A 20,815-nucleotide genomic window follows, 5' to 3' on the forward strand; every position below is an offset into this window, starting at 1 on the left:
CAGATATTTCTTCCCCTTATTAAGAAGGGTAGAAGGGGCCTTAGAAGAAGCATCTTAGGAATAATATTAGTAAAATAAGACTATACTAAACTTATTAGCCTGGAAGAACCTATATAGATAAAGACTAGTAGACTTATGAGGTAAAGTAGGAGCACTCATCTTTAATATAAAGGAAGGAGGATTAAAAAAGGACTTCTTCTTCTAAGAATAAGTAGTAAGGCCTTCAGATGGAGAAGATATAATAATCTCTAGGGTTAACTTTTTCACAGACACTTTATCTTTCTTAGAAGGAGTAATTAGCTTCATAGAATAAGATTAAATAGTAGATTCTAGTACTTCTTCAGCCTTCTTAATAGGCTAGTTATATATAATAAGGCTATTATTATTAAGAGCATAAAGTCCCCCTTACTTAAGGAATAGACTGCATGAATTAGAAAGGAATAAAATAAAAATAAGGAAGGAAAAGAGAATTTATATATATTAAGGTCAGGCTTCTAGACTCCTGATTTACTAAGGTAAAAAGAGTAATCTATACCTTTATTATTCTATATATAATTTGCACAGGCACTAGCATACAAAGAATAACATCATCCAGAAGAATTAATTATATTAGGGGCAGCTATATAAGAATGAAAGGTACTATAACCACCTACATAGGTAGAATATGGTTTAGATACCTTATTACTATATTATTATAGGAGGAAGGCATTACAGTTAGGTTATGTCTTAAGGTCCTTTACAAGAATCTGCTTATTTTAAGTAGCCTAGTTAATCTCTTATATAGGGTCCAGTAACATCGCGCAGGATGTTTAAGTGCTTATTAACTTATAGCTAATCTCTTTCTTAGCTACCTGCATGGTGCTAGCGCGTTCAGGAATATTAGGCATCTTAAAATTAATAGAATAAAGATGAAACAAGGCATAAAGAACACTAAAATACTCTATATCAGGGAATAACAACAAGAGACTATTAGTTTAGATAAGAAGGAGTTTAGCCAGGGAATATACTATTAAGGCTTAAACTATAAAATATTACACATAATAAAGTACTAAAGATTAAGGGTATTTATACCTAGGCTACACATGCTAGCAGTAAAGACTTACTTATTTATTTATAATTATTAGTTAATTCTACCTTTATTAATTCTTTTATTTATATATATTTATAAATAGTAATATTTACTATAATTCCCTATACACTGCTTAGTAATTACTAATTACTTAGGTAACTTATATATTAATATCACTAAGTGAAGGGATCCAATTACAACCCTTATATATTAATAAAGAAGACACTAAGCCACCACCACCCTGATTTCAAAGTTAGAGAACAAAGAATGATTTAGTTAATTCTGTAGATATTTAATAAAGAAATAATACTATCCAAACACCAGATCTAGCAATTAATATATCTTAGCAATAGTCAAACCCTATTTAGCTGTAATAACAGGTGCTAACTAAACCTTCCGCTTGCTGACTAAGAACTCTGCAGACAGAGTTCGATCTAAGCAGGGGAGGATGTGATATTAATTAATATGTGTGATTTTAATTAAGTCTACAAGGGTGCACAGAGGATATTGGAAGATGTCATCAGCATGTATATAACTATGTAGATTCTTACATTCCTTCATAGCTTAGGTAGGATTATAAAAGGGGCCAGAATCCCTTAATATCAGCGGGACATGTACAGGGCGGCCTTTAGCCTACCCCCTACCCTCACATAATTCAAAGGCTCTACGCCCCCTGCGATGAACGATTATCCCAATATCTATGCCCCTTTAAGAGGTGTTATATTAGAATATTAGGTTATCACAGGCATGTATCACCTAGGCGTGCTAGTAATTATTATTTAATCATCCACCAGGTACCTAGATATCTTGTGCAGGCTTTACTGACTGGACCACCTCGCAATTAGTTGAAATTAAAGCTTCTCAGTTGAATATCTGCCTCCTACTTCACTCACTACCTTAGGTAATTCCTGCCAGCTACTCCATGTGATTACTAACTAGGTGGTGCGTGGCCGCGCGGGAAGCAGCATGGCTGGAGGTATCAATGGTAAAAATTTATTTTGGCCGGTTTGTACATTCAGTCCGCCGTACCAAACGGCCCGTGTAAGGTCTTCTGGTTGAACGGTCGGTTTCAGCTTGGTCTGAAAAAGGAGCGCTCGACCAATGGAGAGCGAGAGGACTGGGCCTTCGGTGGTGGTAATCAAATGATTTCGGCACTTGGCTGTGGTAAACCCCTGCTACACAACGTTGAGCTAGAGAAGAAGATGGTCCTTATATTCGCTGGTGGATAATCAAATAATTCGGCACTTGGTTGTGGTAAGCCTGCCACACAAGGTTGAGCTAGAGAAGAAGATGGTCCTTACATATATAAGGGCTGCAGGAGAATGTGATTTACAATAGACAGCAGACACTCATTCCATTCATTCCTTTCTTTCTTTCTTTTCACGACACGTTCAGTACCTTGATTTCAAAATGCGAGCAGGAGCTCAGCATCTGCCATTCATTCTGTCATGCCTTCAGCTGGCCTCGGCATTTTTCAAGGTCCCCTGTAGCAATCCACTGGTAGTTGAGAGAGCGGATCCTATCGTCCAGCCAGGCGTTGCCGCAAGTCATGCCCATACTATCATGGGAGGCTCCGGTTTTGGGTTCACGATGGATTACAACCAGACGCAGGAGGCGCAATGCAGTTCCTGCTCGCCCATTGCCGACAAGTCCAATTACTGGATTCCCTCACTTTACTACCAGGCCGAAAACGGTAGCTTTACCCCAGTGCAGCAGAATGGGGGAGCTCTTATCTACTACCTGTACGACTTCAACCTTGCCCTTTAATATGGCTAGCCCTTGCCAGATACTGACCTGACCAGACAACGACCAGATCCAAAAAACCAAACTGTTCTAGCACCCCCGAAAGACCTCCGTATGGTTGCTGGGAACCCAATGGACCGGAAATACAAAGGCACGCACGAAGCAGACGCCCGGAGCTACGCTTGCTTGGACTATAACAGCCCAGCAAAGCCCGAAACAAACGGATTTCCAAACTATAACTGCCCAAATGGACTTCGATCTCAAGTTTTCTTTCCCTCTTGTTGGAATGGCGTGGACTATGATAGTCCTGATCACAAATCGCACATGGCATACCCGGTTGAATCGTATAATAGCGGCTCTTGTCCCGAGTCACACCCCATCAAGATCGTCTCCATCTTTATTGAAGTTATCTGGCAAACAGGTGACTTCGCAGATATGTGGTACGGAGACAGCCAGCCGTTTGTGTGGTCAAATGGCGACAAGACGGGGTATGGCTTACACGCGGACTTTGTCAACGGATGGGACGTGCCAGTCCTCCAAGAAGCAATCAATACCTGTGACGACATGAACGGTGATATCAGGAACTGCCATGTCCTTGATCTTTACGATGAGACAATAACAGAAGGCTGTCTCTTGGAACCATCAATCGACGAGAAACTAGATGGATGGCTCGACGCCCTCCCTGGTTGCAACCCCGTTCAACCAGGACATGAAGACGCAATAGCAGTCAAGTCCTGTACCGCACCAGGAATTGGAGAGCCGCAGCACTACTACACCGATGTTACTAAGGAACTAGGGTGGGCGTGGATCGGGTGTGCTCGTGATTACATCAATTTCGAGCGCGTCCTGACCGGGTCGAGCTCCAGTAGCGACGACATGACAGTTCAGAAGTGTATCCAAACTTGCGAGAGAGACGGTTATACCTATGCTGGGCTCGAGTATTCGCGGGAGTGTTACTGTGGGGATAGCATTGACCCTGAGAAGATGCCGTCTGTTTCGCCAATGGGCAAGTGTCTGCATCCTTGCAGTGGTGATTCTAGTCAGAATTGCGGTGGATCTAAGTATATCGGGCTTTATCAGGCGTGCGGGTCGAGCTGTGACAATCTTAAGTATCCGGCAGTTCCCGAGTGAGCCGAATTATAACTTTAGCATAGACAAGCAATGGCACCGAATCGGCAATCCTAATGTTATCCGAGCGAGGAGTGCACGGGGAGCGCTGTCTGTAAAAATAGGCAAGTGCTAGAGAGCAAGTACGTACCCTGATATATATAGGTCTTGCCGGTCTCGTGCATGAACCCGGAAGCTGTAACAAAATACTGTCTGGGGAACCAGATTGATCCGCCTGAGGAGTAGCTGTTGGTCCGCGAAAATGACGTTGTTCCGGAAGAGGTTTACTCTTATTGACTACAGAGATGTAGACTGGTGACTTGTTAAAGACAGAATGACAGCAGGTATCAGTCTGGGAGGGTTCCCTGGTCTTCACCCTCGCATCGTAGTGCCTTGAGTACACCGGGTTGACTGCCCCTAGCAGACACGGTCTCTTAGACTTGAAGTATTGTCAGAATAGCATGGCAGTTTGCTCCGGACTTTGTGATCGCTCTGAACAATGTGATAATCGTTGATCTCGATCGGCTACTCATTGCCCTGAGCCCCGGGAGGTATATTTTGTGCTCCCCCACCCAAGAATCAGGTGGTGGCGGATCTTCAACCAGGCCACGTTGACGACAAGGAGAAGGTCCACCGCACTTTAAGAGGATTAGAGTGTGCCCCTGGATTTGATGTGAATAAGTTACCGGGCGAGGGCCCCAAATCTCTGGCAAAGGCTCAGGTAGTCCCTAAAAGTTGGGATCTTCAGGAACTGCAACACTTAGCATTCGAAGGCGAGGGGGACCGTGGCACACAGGGCAATTTGATCCTCCTCCACATCTGCGAACACCATCACATCGGCGACAAGGTTATGGATTATGGCCATCGATCTGATAGCCATGGATGATCATTGATTTCAACCGTTGTAAAAAAGCGATTTAATCTATGAGATCACCCAGCTGTAAGATCATTCAACATCTAAATTCCCTGAAAGGAATCTACTAAAGGGAATCGTCTATAAATACACCCTTAAAAAACACCCTATAACTAGTTATAAAAATTATTAACCTTAATTGATAAATTAAGACTCTATTAAGTGATATTCTTAGCTACTTTATTCTAATATCCTTTTTTTTCTATTCTTCCTCTATACCTAGGCAAGCTATCTATTGATATCAAGTAATCAATAGGCCATGTTGTAAGATAAGACTGGAGACACGTAGTAACAACACCCCGGAATAAGCCAACCACATTCTTCCACCTCGACCATCCCCGATCGGATCTATAGCACATATCACCATGTCGAAAACTCTCTTTGATATCGTCTCCGAGTTAGATAAGCACGTATCCCTACAGTTCTTGCACCGTTTCAATCCATAGCCACTAACACATTATAGCTTCCCATACTACGAGGAGGCACCAGCCCGCTTCACCGACACGCTCAAATCCTACCATGCATTCAAAGTACAAGGCATCGATGCAATTCTCGGCTACATCCCAAACACCCTTGTACAGAGCATTCCCTGGCCAAAAGAACATTGGATGATCGACTGCGGGGCAATTGTCCTACTGAACCCCCCAGACAATGCAGTGTCCACACACACTCAAATCATCCAAAACGCAATCAATAGGATGATCGAAGCCGGGTACACAGACATCCTGAAAGGCTGGCGCAACGAGAGATTCCCTATCTACGGTCCCAGCGGCGACGTGATCCTGGAGATTGAGCGGTCCGCGAGCTCACTATTCGGTATTGTAACGAGCGGTGTGCAGATGCTTTGTTATGTTAAGGATGCAAAAAACGGCATTCGCCTCTGGATTGCCAAGCGCTCTATGCGGAAGCAGACCTATCCAGGTATGTTGGACTGCACTGCCGCCGGGGCCCTGAGCGCGGGAGAGTCGCCGCGAAGTGCCATGATGCTCGAGGCTACGGACGAGGCATCTATCGCGCGTGAGATTATCGAGAGTGGCATGAGATATGTCGGGGCTATCTCGTATTTCCACATGAAAGTCTCGTCTATCGCTTTGAGCGAGGGGTCCTCGACGGCTGTTCTGCTACCCGAGGTCGAATACCTATACGAGCTTCAGCTGGACGAAGGTACTGTTCCCCGGCCGAAGGATTCGGAGGTGGAAGACTTTCGGCTTTGGAATGTGGACCAGGTGCTGGACGCCTTGGGCAGGGGAACGTTTAAACCGAATAGTGCGGTTGTGGTGATCGACTTTTTAACTCGCCACGGTGTCATAACACCCGAGACGGAGCCAATGTGCAAAGATATCATAAGGAGACTGCATCGCCGGCTACCGTTTCCTACAGCAGACTGGTCTACATAATCATGCACATACTCTGATATCCTCATTAGAGGAGCCAGTGGAAAGACGGCGGCGAGCAAGACAAGCTACACTGAGGCTAGTATTTGCACCTCAGATTGAAACACTAACCGGTCGAGGTTTCAAGTCCCAAATGTTACTATACTCGGGGCTGTACCCTGGGCGCGCAAAGGACGAGCTTCAGATCCTTCACCAGGAGTAGGTGCCCATAATCTCATCTGGCATTGTAAGCTTTGCATGATTTAGATACCGCCGAATGAAAGTAAAGACGGAACAGCACGGACACTCTGATCTATCGCAAGTCTCAGACAATAGACCGGAAGTAGAACCTTCCTATCCGTCGCTCTGAGTATGTAGAAGGCTCCATTCGAACGGCACCTTGAAGTCCGGGATCGTTTCATCCTTCATTTATTGCGAGCCGGGTCTACAAGTCTAGGTCTGGTGTAGATGTTTGGCACTGCCGATAATCCAGCCTAGCCGATCGTTATTCCCGCACTCTGACAGTCTGAGGCGATGGCACAAGTCGGGGAATTCAAGCAATGATATACAACGGATATCCACCACAACAGCCCTATGTCTGAGAGAAAGGACGGTGGAACGAGAATTATGCTTGCACCGCCATACCGGCCACCACCGCACCCACAAACATCATCGGCGCGACTGTCCTGCCTGCGACGTTCCCAGAAGCCGTTGCGCTCGTGGCAGAAGTCCCTGCTACTGTCGCACCAGTAGTAGAACCCGTCGTTGTGGTCGTTGTCGCTCTAGTAGCAGTTGCCGCTGTGCCAGTAGGGAAAGGACCCGTCCCTGCCACAGTCAAAGTAGCAGAGACAATTTCCCGCACCTCAGTTCCAGGAAGAACATATGTCCTGTCACGAGTCACAGTGGAAGAGCGAATATGCCATGACTGGCTGTACGAGCAAGTGGCGGTGGTAGGCGTGGGAGTGCCAGTAAAGGTGCACCCGGTGCTTGTATATCTAGAATCATCAGCGCGCAGCAGTATTATTTCCATGGTAGAACACACTGCCCATAGTTGCTCATGATGAAGTCGTAGGCTGCGTGATCCGGTCAGTCATGTCCAATGAATGAGTGAATGGAAGGCCTACAGCTGGGAGCAGCGATCAATGTCGCATCTGGATCAAACCTGATACAGGCCGTTTTGTCACTTGTTGGAGGGCAATTAATTGCGTACGTCGTCGTTTCCCCGTTCTTGAGTCATGATCAGAATTATGATTGTCGATGGCGCCATGAAACATACTTCACTTATCACGCGACCCTCATAATCGTGCCAGTAGTTCCCAGAGCTTGCAAAGCCCACCCATGGCATGGTCTGTTTGGTATGAACACCATCATCTACAGTTTATAAAGGTTTTGTGTGATGGACCTACTAGGACAAATTCCGCCAGACCGAGCTTGAAACAGCCCAGCGGGACTAATAATGACAGGGCGTACATGGAACGCATTCTGTGAAAGTTGACCTGGACGTAAAGCTATCAGACCTCCCTGAATAAAACTGCTGGAAATGAGCATTATTTATGCTTACCTTCTGCTGAGCCTCGCTTCTCTGAGCTAGTGCCTGACCCGCTAGTTTTTCTTCTTAGGTTGCATTCAACACAGCGGTAAGGCCAATCATACTGGTTTCTGGCCAATAGCTTAGAACAAGCCAAGTCAAATCGAGCATAGAACGTCTCGCCAAGCAAGGTCTTACCAGAAGTCCTGAGTCATCGTCCAGGAAGGTCTATGCGGCTGATTTGAAGGGTATTGCTACAGGTTCCACCACTCTGAGCGAATCAAGATGTGCTCTGAAGCCGGGGTCAAACTGTTGTACCTGCCACCATACTCGGCAGACCTGAACCCTATGGAGGAACTCTTCTCTGAGCTTAAGAGTTATATAAAGCAGAACTGGGAAATCTACGAAATATGGCCTGATCAGGGCTTCGGTACTTTTCTGCAAACATGCATCGATACCGTCGGTGCGAAAAGAGACAGTGCTGAAGGCCACTTTCGACGTTCTGGTGTAACAATAGAAGTATTTGAGGAAGACGAATGAGTCAAAAGGACAATGTTTTAATCTCACTGTGCTACCTAATCAACAGCCAGTGAACTTTCGCAGTATTGACAGCGGTAAAATATACTTGCGGATATGACTTATGCATAAGAGTATTCAGCATTGTAGAAAATTATTCTATAGGAGATTCACAACAGTCTCACCGCCTAAAGTTTCTGTTTCCCGAAACCTAATGCGAAGATGTACCATATTAATTATTTTGGGATTTGGTCTGAACTTTATCCAAAAATTTACCCGCAAAGCATGGAAGGTGGACGGCTTTATATTACGAGTTCCAAATGCTTGAAGCTCATGATCAAGGCTCTTGGAAAAAAAAAGAGCAAACTCTCAAACTATGATATTCTTTCCTCATAAATAGTCCAAAACTCCGCTTATACATCAGATAAAGTAGCAGGATAAAAATATATACCTCTTCCACAAAAAGCCTAGGCTTCACAATAAGGTGCCATATGGTTCTGACCACCACCTAAATTGAGATCTTCTTGTTAGCAAAACTCTCACAGAGGTTTACTCTTACTGGAAATACAGACAATTAAAGCATCTCAAGGGCATCCGACAGTTTCACTGAGCGTGATTTCTCATCCCACCTATGTAGTATGAGTCAAATGTCTCAACAGGAGGGAGCCCAGGGTCTCTTACATCGTCCGCATTTAACATAACACGTATCTTCCAAATAATTGTCATGGCCACAATTGAAACACTCATCATTCCACTTTCAAGCTCGGAGAACATTATCCCACTGCTGTTCACTGTAATCTGATACGGCGCTGCTACTAGAAAAGCCTCCATGGCCGTCATTCGTCCAGCCTATAGGGCTGTAGCCAACGCCATGGATGTCCTGTGACTTAAGAATACTGTTAGATAAGATCGACATATATTATGATGAGACAGTGGCCGCTTACTGTGGGCGAAGATGGCACATTCGTTATGACTCTTGTGTTTCTGGTCTGATCCGCAGACACTGTGAGTAACAATTCTTTCGCATATGCTGCTGCCACTGCCGCGGCGTGTCCCTGCCACTCCTTATTTTTGTGTGAGTCTGCATAATCACAGATTCCACGTATTACGAGACATGGGTAGTTGTTCATGAGTCCCGCCGCTTCCATCTCCACACAGAGAACACCCAATTCGCGACCAAGCTTATCCCGTAGTTGACTGTCTTTCACCACTTGATTTGCCGATGCAATTAATCCATAGTGAATGACAGGATTGCTGTGCCCCGACCAGGACGCGGTACGGTTTGGGTTGTATCACAGCCATTGCAAGGTTGGGTGTGGTTGTTGGTATGGTCATAGTTATCAAGGAATAGATGATCTGTCTGTGTAGGACGAGCAAAATTTGCAGCTTGTTCTGTTGGTAGTTTCTGCTCAATCTCAGCAAGAAAATTCATCACTTGGCTTGGTTTTGTGTAATGAGTCGCTTTTAGTTTAGAAAGCGCCGTCAAGAGACTCGGAGGCGGACGGTTGAGCATGCCTGTCCGTCAAAATTCGCCGCCACTCAATGCTTTGCCGTGATCGTATTACACTACTCCCCCATGAGTATCGGTAGGCTCACTGACCACGATATCACCAAGTCGGATATCCTTATCCTCCTTCGGGACCCCTCCTCCAATTCCGACCATAAGACCAAAGCGAATTGAGTGGAAACTAGACAACAACTGCATAGCTACCGTAGTAGCAGGTGCAATTCCATATTCGCCGCTAGGCAGGCATGCAACCACAATATTATGTTCCCCAATATGTCCAAGAACATACTCGTTGTGGTCAATATGGTTGCTTGGGTAAGTCCTGTGCACCTCATCGAGCATAACTGTTGCAGCGGCCATTTCCAGTGGTAAGGCGCAGATCCATCCAACTGTATATTCATCACGTGAAAGACAGGTCTTACCCGCCATAGTGTATGAGATATAGGCCTGAGCAGGAGTGACTAGGTCAACAACAACAAAAAAAACATATGATAACTAGAAGTTATCATGATAACTTGAGGAATGGAGGATGAAAGTTATATGACTGTGGAGAGGTGGAGAGGGGCCCCTCGAGGGAGGGGGTGAGGAGGGAAAGACGCGAGGCTGGACGTGAGGCTGACTCCAGCCTTGCACAATAGCGCTTACGACTACTAATGTACCAACAGTTTTCAGAGAGAATGACAGGGTTGTTGGATGCTATGAAGTTCCTTTGTATTCCAGCCGGCACAACAAAAGAGGGGGAATAATTATGGTGTTACAGTATGAGATCGGCGAATTCCTACAAGAAAGCAGTGTCTCAACGTAGGATCTTAGGGGTCGAAACAAGATTGTCTGGCCAAGGTAAAAGTCAGTTTGGAACCTTGGTTTGTCAAGTTGACTGTATGGAAGGACCAAAAAATCTCCAAGCTATATTCTAAGATTTGCCGTGCGTTGTTTAGAAAGAGCTTCTATCACAGAGAAATCATACTTCGCGGCCGTCCTCCACGGTTTGCGGTTGGTCTTGAATTTTCCTCTTTGATTCGTACATGGCGTGAAAGAAAACCTTTAAGTGGGAAATTTGCGACGTTTAAGATCATTAATCCCTTGAGCTTCCTGATGCTTATCTCTGAGCGGGCCTTCAGCTAATGAATATAGTGCAGGAAGTTATCCAGCAAATTACCCTACCTACAGATACTAATAAGAATCTGCTTTATGATGTGAAATTGCTGTCATATACAGCTGTCACATAGTCTTTTAAATATATGATCGTAAAAGGCCTTCCATATAGTCTACTGATGAATAGTTATATAAAGGTGGTTCTTCATGTCTCTAAAGAAAGATCTAACCACCTTGTACTATTGCCTCCTTGAGCCTAGCAAGGACGTTAAGGCGAATTAGATAATAGCTATAGTTTCTAGTACCTATATACAGCCGTTAGCTCCCAACTAGTGCTGATAATAATGGTGCTCTAAACACCATAATATAGCCAACTCTGGCGCAATGAGGCTATGAGGTGACTAAATAAGTAGGAAGCAGATTTTAAAGAGGCGGTTAGATCTATCCTAGAATCAGAAAGGAGAAAGAGTCTACTAGATTTAGATTAGTGAGCACCCTATCAACCCTCAGTCACCTTACCTCCTATAACAACAAAAGGTTCCTGAATTCAACCCCCCCACCCCTCCCCTCCCCTAACTGGCAACCAGGACACACCGGAGTCTTCAAGCAAATCTAATACAGCCCTATCTTAAATCCCATCTTCTCTAGTTCCCGTGCAGAGGAAAAAATAATAACAAATATTAAATCCTTAATGCAGTCCCAAGGATTCCAGTCAGAGTTACCCTCATGTCATGTTCATTGATTTTAGTTATGCGCAGATCACTCAGAAACGGAAATCCTTAGGATGGAAGCCACATTCATCAAAGTCAAAGAGACAGAGGATTGCTATGCGGTATGAGGTTATTATCTAGGTCACTTAAGTCATGTCATGTGCGTGGGATTACTAGAGTAGCAAAAGCAAGGTTCTCTAACAGTGCGGACCATACATTCCCCCAGAGGTTTGCTTTTATGGTCAAAACTCAGACTGAGATATAAAACTGTATACAATAGATACAACGGTGAATAATGTCTATCCCTGCTACACTAATGCCTGGAGCATCTCAACTATCTATAGCCTTTCCTCATCCCATCCCACCCCATTAAGCATCAAAGGACTTATGGCTGGTTAGGGACCATAGCAATAATGTTCACAGGCTGCTGAGACCGTCGTTTCTTACGCGACTACGGCCTACGACGTTGACGGAAAGTCCCCGAATCTGCCTCCACCTCCTCCCGATGCGGCCGGCAAGTCAGAGTTCGTTTGTCCTTATTGCTGGGTAGCTTGTCCTTCGCGACAAGGAAAAGGAAAGTCATGGCAGTAAGTGTCTAGGATCATTGGCGGAATGGGAGCATCGGTCCAACGGATACCAGAGAGCATATCCGCCAAGCTCTCCAGCTGTACGTATGTACCTACGAGAAATGCCCGGATGCTGACTGCATGTATGTTTTGCCTTCATCCGCTGCGAACGGTTCCTACTTTTGCAAAAACCACACTGGGTTAGGTATGAGTCTCACCACACGCCCACCCACATATGTAGTAGGATGCGTCGGGAGCGGATACAACTTTAGTTACTACCTTTCTATATCATCTGCTTTGAAAACAGCGGGTGGCTCTCCCCGACCCTACCTATCTCATGATCATCCTCGCGTGGGCTTCTATCTGGTTTACTAATACCTTATGTTTGAAATGCCTTGCTTCTTCGATAGAGACCAGGCCATTTGTATGCAGTCTAGTGGATACCCCGCTTGACACGTCACCTAGAGCGCATATACTTATGAATAGAGAGGTTTTGGTCTTCTGTGCAATATAGGTCGAACAAGTCTTCCACACTCAATATCTCTTCTTAACAGAACATTGCCATAAATAAAAACATAATAATGTCATCCACTACAATTGACGAAGTCATCTATCAAACAGACAAGGACTATGGTACTGTGAGGGACTTCTTTGGAGCCAGGTCACAGATTTTTCAACAGCTTATGACTACACAAGAACGAGTAAGGCTAAGTACATTGGAAATTTATGTTGTAATGGTTTCTAAAGCTAAGAAAGAAATGGCATTCCGGCAGGTTCAAGCAAGCCCTAAAGCAGAGAAATATTACAAAAACCAGAGAAAGCGCGCTACATATCCGACTGAAAAGCAAAAACAATCATTTTACCGCATGATGACGAGAATTGGTGACGAGCTGCAGGCTAGAGAGAAAATCATACTCGGCCCCTCCAAGACGATACATCTCCAGGCTCTCGATATCTGTTTAGCCCCGGGAGGATATTCCGCGACCGTCTTGAAATATAACCCTTATGCTAAAGTGTGTGGTCTCAGTTTACCAATAGACGAGGGTGGGCATGATGTTCTTCTCCCACGCTGGCAGACCGACCACCGCGTGAATATTAGGTTTACCGACATTACTATGCTCGCTGCAGAGATCGGCTTTCCCGATTTACCTTTACAAGACCATCCACAAGCATCCCAGTTTTCGAATGATTCACCTTTCGATAGTCGGACTTTCGATATCGTGTTTTGCGATGGACAGGTCCTGCATACGCATGTACGGGCGAACGATTCCAAGAATGAGGCCTTTCGACTTACTAGCGCACAAATCATAATCGCACTGCAAAAAGTCAAGCCAGGCGGGACTATGGTCATGCTTCTACACCAAGCTTATAGCCCACATACTATACGGCTCCTCGAATCATTTAACCAATTTTCTCAAATTTCGTTATTCAAGCCGAAAGTAAGTCACGCACACCGGACCTCCTTCTATCTCGTGGCAAAGTATGTGGAATCTAAAAGTGGGGCGGCGTGCCAATTGCTACATCACATGCGAGGAGTCTGGAGTTCGCATACAGTTCAGCAGTTTGGTGTGGATTTGCCGGAGCCTTACACTGGAACAATGCAGAGAACTCTGCAAGAGCTCATGGAATCGTTCGGAGAAAAGCTGGTTTCTCTAGCTGAGCCGTTATGGGAGCTTCAGATAAAGGCTATGGAACGGATGTTTCTGTGAATGCATGTGTTATTTATCTTCATTTTGTTTCCTTATAAGACAATGTCGTGCCCCTTTGACGTACTTCTCACGACCGCGTGCGCTTGACTGCTGAGACGGACAGAGCTCTTTCTCTGGAGCACAGTTCATGATTTCATCCGATTCGCTACCTAAAAGCTGGTCATCTCGCGCAATGCTTCTGGCGCTACTCCCCCATGAAGTTGTTTCTACAAGGACCATCTCCCATTGATGTTTGCTCGAGTTGAGATGCCATTGATGATACAAAGTCGGCCCACCAGTTGCGAATAATTTGGCGACCGCGAGGGTAAGAGGAAAAGTAATTCAGTGATTTCCATCCTCGAAAGATTTCCGAACTTCGGCGAAACCCTGTTCCCAAGCATACGTTGGAGCATGCAATGTGCCTAATAAAATAATTAGAGACATTCACTTCAGTGTCTGATGCTGCATACCTTGCTCTGTACTTGGACCCAGTTCTGGAATAAGCAGTTAACATGCCTGTTGTTACTTTCAGGGAGTTGCACCTCCTTCAGTGGAGGAGTGTAATTCTGAAGCACTAGCAAACTATAAACTCCCAGCTGGTGATAGAGATCATAGAATTTAATCATAAAAAGGTTAGATCAAAATTCTGCCTGTTGACGAGCAACTATATACCATGAGGTCTGCTAACAGTACTCTACATATATGCCATAAAATGATATTGTGCACTTTAGCCTGGTGAAGTCTGTACTTGGGAAGAGTGTATAAAACCATGTCATAACTAGTGTAGTCGCATTTTCAGCCATCTAGAAAGCTTTATCACAGCTTGTGGGTCGCAAAGTGCCTCTGCAGTGTATCTTTACAAGCATATATGTATATTTTGGCCCTAGGGTGGATGTTAGTGTGACCAAGGCATACTAGGCATTCAAGTCCACTCTCACTCTTTAGCGAAGTAGGGTTCTCAATGATTATGTTGGCTGAGGTTTCATTAAAATAGACTGTTCTCTGAAGCACTCTTAGTATATTAAGGTTATAGAGAGCCAGTTCGACTGGATCATACACCACTATCTGTTTATGGCCAGGGAGCGGATACTCAGACCAAACCAATATACCAAGAGAAATAGTATATATCGGGGATTTTTGACCAGTATAAATGAGGTGCCCTTCTTGTCTTCTCCGCTTGTATCCCATTGTGGAAAACTTGGAAAGAATGCCCAAATACAACTTCTTTCCAACCAGGGCGCAGCGGCTATGGTCCACCATCAAGCTATTGTGCCGCAAGGTCACCAGCTCTAGTTCACACTGGCGGTCCACTGTGACACCCTCAATGTGGCAGGACCACCAGTAAATGGCTCAGTCCCGAATTGCATATCTACACCAGTCAGTAGCGCTCGAGCAAAGCAGGCGACAGACTTACTGATCAGGTACTGGCTTGAAGCAGGGTAGCCATGCCTGCTGGTCAGGTAGTCCCAAAAGTCCATGACATCGCCACTGAAGGAGGTGATCGGGGTGGCAGAGACAAAGCTGTACGTCTTCTGGGTACTGCCGCCGTACCACAGCTGCCAGGTATGGCCCCCAATGCTGACGCTGTCGATCTGCGAGCCGATGGGTTGGACGCTACCGTAGCGAGCGAGCCTATACCAGTCCGTTAGGTTTAATTAGTCCGACTTGATGCAAGCTCATACCAGATCATCAGTTCATAGTCCCCGCTGTAGGTGACATGGTTGATATCCGCAGCTGTGAACAGGTCGTACGCTACGTCTGCGCGAGTGTTGGTCTTATCGTAGCTCCACTGCACGGTGGTTGGGATACTGCTGATCTGGCTGACAAGCTTCTTGGTCAAGGAGACCTGCGAGTTGGCGTAGCTTTTGACCTGGTTGTCGCCGCCGGACCATGTCCAGGTTGTGTGCCAGGCTACGCCGGAGTTGGAGATGCTGTCGACGTAGGTGCATTGGGAGCCGGAGCCGGAGCTCTTGCCCCAGAGGTTGTTGTTGACGGTATACCGGCCGTTGCTGTAGGTGGCATACTGGTCACAGAGGGTTTGAGCGAGGGCAGAGGAGAAGAGGGCTCCAAGGATTGCGAAGGTCTTCATAGTGTCTTTGCAGCGACTTCTCTCTTAAGGCTTGATAGGAAGAGAATCGACTCTGAGCAAGTCTGGACGGTCTTCTTTATAGACGGCCCCAATCTGTAAGTGAAGACCGCTCCCTCCGGAGTAGCCATTGTGTCCTCAGGGCTGTTGGTGTTTCATGTTGACAACAGCCTAATCATGGCCATCGTCTACTGAAGCATTCTGCAACCGGCTATAGGGAATATAGGTCTATGGCCTTCCATAAAGAGAAATTGTCGCCATGGCAGTGTCCATCTGCCGGCAAGTGCCGTATCTGCGCCAGTAATTGCATCCTGGGGACAGGCATCTAGGCCCGACAAGCCGACGGGTATGGCACTGAAGCTCTTCAACTTGTCCTATGGCTAATTCGCTAGTACTCTGTGGTATTTTCCCCGGTGAATACCTTCGTAGATATTCGTAGCGTGAAGAGAGTAGAGTGCCCTAACACTGAAATGGTAAGCCTGAATAGCGCCGGAGTTTAAGCCAACCAAGATTTGTCTTCAGCGCCACACGGACCTACGTTACTTCTTAGAGTGAGTATCGGCATCTGGCCGATATCCTCCAGGGACTAGCGATGTAACGAGGCGGGGTTGAGGCCAAGTCTGCACGAAAGGGGAAACTCCTGAAGCTGATCGTCATTTGGGCTTGCCAGCTGCCTGAAGGGGTAAATGGGGTCTTGCCCGCGACTTTGGCGGAAGATGCGTGATCTTATAAGCAGTCATAATTGCCGAGGACGTATACCGTCAACGAGCAGGAATATCAAGAAAAATCTACCCCATACATCTAAAACTTCGCGACGTGTTTCCTTTATGTGGTGGGCACTGTCAGCCATCCCCGTGCACGCTGATCCCTGCTCCTTGTTTGCTCGCCACAGAACAACTACTGTACTCCGTACGGACCTCATGGAAAGGAGGAGTCCGATGCTTCAACCATATGCACGGCCGAGATCCAGCAAACACGAAAATTCGGCTTTGATTTGTCCCCGGCGTTTCCCCCCGCAATGCCCAGCTTCCACAACAAGGTCATAACGCGCCCATTCTTTGCGGGGAACTAAGGACAAGAAGACTAGCCGTCTCTAGCGAGGCCATGTCTTCGATCTGTCCAATAATCATGGTCCCTGCAGTGTTAATTTCCTTGGTAAAGTTTGCGGAGAACCCGCGATGTAACACTGCCACGAGAGCGATGCGATTCGGGATGCATCTTTTCAGAGCCATGCGATGACTCAACGAGCAGTAAAGCCACTAAAATACATTCTAGCTAGTCAATCTAGACCACCGATATGGTCCATTCCAATCTTTCAGTCCCATCCGTCCACTGTGGCCGCGCGCTATTGATCCAATAACAGAAGCATGGCCCATGCGGGGAAGCAAGGGGGCCCTCACGCCCCTGTCGATTCCTTCCGCACTGACTATTTGCTCAGCGCCAGGATAAATAGTGACGATTGTCTCCTTTTTCCGATCTGTTTCCCAGTGATCAGCATCGACGCCCGCCCGACATGCAGAACCTCTTCCTTTCTCTCCTGGCGGCCGCCGTGACCGTCCACGCCTACGGTTCTGGTGGCAGCAACTGGGACCAGGCCTACTCTCGCGCCAAAGATGCCCTGCAGAAGCTCAACCAGACCGAAAAGGTGGGGCTAGTGACCGGAGTCAAATGGATGGGCGGCCCTTGTGTGGGCAACACATACAAGCCCGAGTCGATCGACTATCCTTCCTTGTGTTTGCAGGATTCGCCGCTAGGTATCCGCTTCGCGAACCCCGTCACGGCCTTCCCGGCGGGTATCAATGCCGGTGCGACCTGGGATACGCAGCTGCTGTATGCGCGGGGAGCAGCAATGGGCGCTGAGGCGAAGGGACTGGGTGTTCATGTGCAGCTTGGTCCCGTAGCTGGACCTTTGGGGAAGAATCCCAACGGAGGCAGAAATTGGGAGGGATTCTCAGTTGATCCGTACCTGAGTGGTGTTGCTATGGAGAAGACCATCAGAGGAATGCAGGACTCGGGTGTGCAGGCTTGTGCCAAGGTATGCTCTCCTCGCCAGCGTGAAGAGCATTGGGCTGACGATAAAGTAGCACTGGCTGGGAAATGAGCAGGAGCACTACCGCGACACGATCAGCTCCAATATCGGCGACCGTGCGGTACACGAGCTGTACGTGTGGCCGTTCATGGACGCGGTCAAGGCCGACGTCGCGTCGGTGATGTGCTCGTACAACAAGGTCAACGGCACCTGGGCGTGCGAGAGCGATGCGATCAACAATAAGCTGATGAAGAAGGAGCTCGGCTTCCCTGGGTACATCATGAGCGACTGGAATGCACAGCACAGCACCGTCAACAGTGCCGTGTCCGGATTGGACATGACCATGCCGGGGAGTGACTTCAGCAATCCACCCGGCAGTATCTTCTGGGGATCGAATCTGGAGGCTGCCGTAGCCGATGGGTCCGTCCCGCAATCTCGCCTCGACGACATGGTCACTCGTATTCTGGCCGCGTGGTACCTCGTCGGCCAGGATCGGGGTTATCCTCCGGTTGCCTTTAGCTCATGGAACGGTGGCAAGGCCAACGTCGACGTGACAGCCGACCACGCCACCGTTGCCCGTGCTGTCGCCCGCGACTCCATCGTTCTTCTCAAGAACGACCAGCGCACCCTGCCCTTGCGCAAGCCCAAGAGTCTGGCGATCGTCGGCCTCGACGCCATCGTCAATCCTGCCGGACCCAACGCCTGCTCTGACCGCAACTGCAACAATGGCACGCTCGCAATGGGCTGGGGAAGCGGAACCGCCGAGTTTCCCGTAAGTTGCCCCCCCTGCCCTTCTCACGCACAACATGCTAACAGGACAAGTACCTCGTCGGGCCTCTCGACGCCATTCAAAAACGCGCTGCAGCCGACGGCACCAAGATCGTCCCCAGCACGACCGACGACCCAACCGCCGGAGCCTCCGCAGCCGCCGCCGCCGAAACAGCCATCGTCTTCATCAACTCCGACTCGGGCGAGGGCTACATCACCGTCGAGGGCAACCAGGGCGACCGCAACAACCTGGACCCCTGGCACAACGGCAACGAGCTAGTCAAGGCCGTCGCCGCCGCCAGCAAGAACGTCATCGTCGTCGTCCACAGCGTCGGCCCCATCATCCTCGAGACCATTCTCGCCCAGCCTAGCGTCAAGGCGATCGTCTGGGCCGGCCTTCCTGGCCAGGAAAGCGGCAATGCTCTTGTCGACGTGATTTACGGCGACACGGCCCCCAGTGGAAAGCTCCCGTACACGATTGCCAAGCAGGCCGCCGACTACGGGGCCAGCTGGATCAACGCCGAGACGGACGACTTCACCGAGGGCTTGTACATCGACTACCGTCATTTCGACGCAAAGGGAATCGCCCCGCGGTACGAATTCGGCTACGGCCTGTCCTACACCACTTTCAAGTACAGCGGTCTCTGGGTGAACGTGTACACGAGCGCTGGGGCGGCCAACGGAAAAGTTGTTCCCGGCGGTCCGGCCGACTTGTTCGAGGTTGTTGGTCAGGTCTCCGTCTTCGTGAGAAATAATGGACGCTTGGCGGGTGCCGAGGTGGCGCAGCTTTACATTGGTCTTCCTGACTCGGCACCCGCAACGCCTCCTAAGCAGCTGCGTGGCTTCCAGAAGATGATGCTCCAGCCTGGCCAGATGGGACGGGCGACGTTTGAGCTGACACGCCGGGATCTGAGCTACTGGGATGTGCAGCAGCAGAAGTGGGTGGTGCCCAGTGGAACATTCAAGGTGTATGTTGGTAGCTCGAGCAGGGATATCCGGGAGGAGGGCTCTTTCAGGGTCCGTCGCGGATGGTCTTGATGTAGTATCAGTAGGTCGTTATTGGAAGATCTATAGTTGAGCGCCATAATACCTTGAACCTAGGCTAATCATGAGACCTGTCTTCAACTGTTCGTTTCCAATTTCTCTAGACCATGCTTGTAGGCATGGCTAGCTGCTTAACTAAAAAGCGCCAAGCGCGCACAGTCGTATAAGCGAATGTATGGCAGCATATGCTGCATTCTACTAGCCCCATTCTCCGGAGTCTCTTTGAAGCTGAGCACACCTCTCCACAGCAGAAAGACAAATGTCACGCATGAAGCTGGGAACACGGTCCAAGAGATCACCGTCCAGTATAGGATTCACCCCCCTTCTCAGAAGTGGCAGGTTATCGGTCGTAAGTTGTACGACAAGATCTCTGGGTACCCGATCACTCTCCGCTGTGGAGCTGTAGACTTCAACGACAGCAGAGGTGAATGAATCTCGATCAGGGTTAGCCATGAACGACTCCCTGAAGCACTGCTTTGCCTTGCATTTGAGAGCATAAATTTGGAAGTAGTCCCCCTGCGCGTACATCTGCGCATGGAAGTAAGACTCGCCCATTCGCGGGTTTGCAATGCTTGTTTGTCTCTCAGTCCCTGCAAAACGTTCAATCTCTCCCTCTGGCAGTGGTTCCAGCTTTGCGTCTGTTGGAGGGGTGTCGTAGGTATAGCTGCCCGTGTACAGAAATTCAAGCGTCTTTTTGACGAGTATTGGATCTTGACTATCGAGTGTTATCTGCCCGTTGCCTTCCTGTCCATGTTGGTTGTCAATATTGTATGTAGTTAAAGTAGGGGGAGGGGGAAATACCTTGAATCGTCCATCACAAGCCACCTCAAAGTACTTAGATTGAGGACAGACGATGTTCCTATGTGCTGGGAAGATTTCATCGTCGCTCGGCGTATGATCGACGCTGATTCTGTTGTTGGCTAAAATAGAACCCGCTGACTTCGAGAAACGTCTGGTCGAGATGGTCAAGAGCAGACGGATACATGCTGAAAACGTCTCTGGCATTGACAAAAAGTGCATCGCGTAAAACTGGACCGCCCTGAAAAATGGCCCCGGTGACTATCATTCAGGTA

General features: G+C 47.8%; 8 protein-coding genes across 8 annotated transcripts; 4 read left to right on the plus strand and 4 right to left on the minus strand.

Annotated features, from left to right (window-relative positions):
* Window positions 1-2,367: 2,367 nt before the first annotated feature.
* Window positions 2,368-3,944, plus strand: P174DRAFT_411495 (DUF1996 and WSC domain-containing protein; the record flags this gene model as incomplete). Its single annotated transcript, XM_024824274.1, has 2 exons — window positions 2,368-2,811; window positions 2,872-3,944. Exons 1-2 carry the CDS (start codon window positions 2,480-2,482, stop codon window positions 3,941-3,943), a joined length of 1,404 nt encoding a protein of 467 aa, XP_024679194.1. The 5' UTR covers window positions 2,368-2,479.
* Window positions 3,945-5,197: 1,253 nt separating this feature from the next.
* P174DRAFT_376352 (thiamine pyrophosphokinase-related protein) lies at window positions 5,198-6,229 on the plus strand (the record flags this gene model as incomplete). Its single annotated transcript, XM_024822680.1, has 2 exons — window positions 5,198-5,229; window positions 5,296-6,229. The coding sequence occupies 2 exons, from the start codon at window positions 5,198-5,200 to the stop codon at window positions 6,227-6,229; spliced, it is 966 nt and encodes a 321-aa protein (XP_024679195.1).
* A 110-nt stretch (window positions 6,230-6,339) lies between these two features.
* On the minus strand, window positions 6,340-7,550 carry P174DRAFT_453540 (uncharacterized protein; the record flags this gene model as incomplete). The annotated part of the gene is made up of 4 exons (XM_024829166.1): window positions 6,340-7,200; window positions 7,248-7,278; window positions 7,330-7,432; window positions 7,482-7,550. 4 exons carry the CDS (start codon window positions 7,548-7,550, stop codon window positions 6,831-6,833), a joined length of 573 nt encoding a protein of 190 aa, XP_024679196.1. The 3' UTR covers window positions 6,340-6,830.
* Window positions 7,551-9,148: 1,598 nt separating this feature from the next.
* Window positions 9,149-10,185, minus strand: P174DRAFT_462792 (Pfs domain protein; the record flags this gene model as incomplete). The annotated part of the gene is made up of 3 exons (XM_024830177.1): window positions 9,149-9,459; window positions 9,516-9,764; window positions 9,846-10,185. The coding sequence occupies 3 exons, from the start codon at window positions 10,183-10,185 to the stop codon at window positions 9,149-9,151; spliced, it is 900 nt and encodes a 299-aa protein (XP_024679197.1).
* Window positions 10,186-12,648: 2,463 nt separating this feature from the next.
* On the plus strand, window positions 12,649-13,928 carry P174DRAFT_266753 (uncharacterized protein). The gene is made up of 2 exons (XM_024821507.1): window positions 12,649-12,828; window positions 12,884-13,928. The coding sequence occupies exon 2, from the start codon at window positions 12,886-12,888 to the stop codon at window positions 13,834-13,836; it is 951 nt and encodes a 316-aa protein (XP_024679198.1). The 5' UTR covers window positions 12,649-12,828; window positions 12,884-12,885; the 3' UTR covers window positions 13,837-13,928.
* A 1,176-nt stretch (window positions 13,929-15,104) lies between these two features.
* P174DRAFT_375724 (glycoside hydrolase family 12 protein) lies at window positions 15,105-15,904 on the minus strand (the record flags this gene model as incomplete). Its single annotated transcript, XM_024822639.1, has 3 exons — window positions 15,105-15,184; window positions 15,230-15,447; window positions 15,498-15,904. 3 exons carry the CDS (start codon window positions 15,902-15,904, stop codon window positions 15,105-15,107), a joined length of 705 nt encoding a protein of 234 aa, XP_024679199.1.
* Window positions 15,905-17,313: 1,409 nt separating this feature from the next.
* Window positions 17,314-19,826, plus strand: P174DRAFT_444375 (beta-glucosidase). Its single transcript, XM_024828072.1, has 3 exons — window positions 17,314-17,936; window positions 17,986-18,702; window positions 18,753-19,826. The coding sequence occupies exons 1-3, from the start codon at window positions 17,415-17,417 to the stop codon at window positions 19,734-19,736; spliced, it is 2,223 nt and encodes a 740-aa protein (XP_024679200.1). The 5' UTR covers window positions 17,314-17,414; the 3' UTR covers window positions 19,737-19,826.
* A 114-nt stretch (window positions 19,827-19,940) lies between these two features.
* P174DRAFT_375522 (BTB/POZ domain-containing protein) lies at window positions 19,941-20,747 on the minus strand (the record flags this gene model as incomplete). Its single annotated transcript, XM_024822628.1, has 2 exons — window positions 19,941-20,486; window positions 20,544-20,747. The coding sequence occupies 2 exons, from the start codon at window positions 20,745-20,747 to the stop codon at window positions 19,941-19,943; spliced, it is 750 nt and encodes a 249-aa protein (XP_024679201.1).
* Window positions 20,748-20,815: the final 68 nt, after the last annotated feature.

Source organism: Aspergillus novofumigatus (genome assembly GCF_002847465.1).
Source record: "Aspergillus novofumigatus IBT 16806 chromosome Unknown P174scaffold_7, whole genome shotgun sequence".
NCBI classification, from domain to species: domain Eukaryota; kingdom Fungi; phylum Ascomycota; class Eurotiomycetes; order Eurotiales; family Aspergillaceae; genus Aspergillus; species Aspergillus novofumigatus.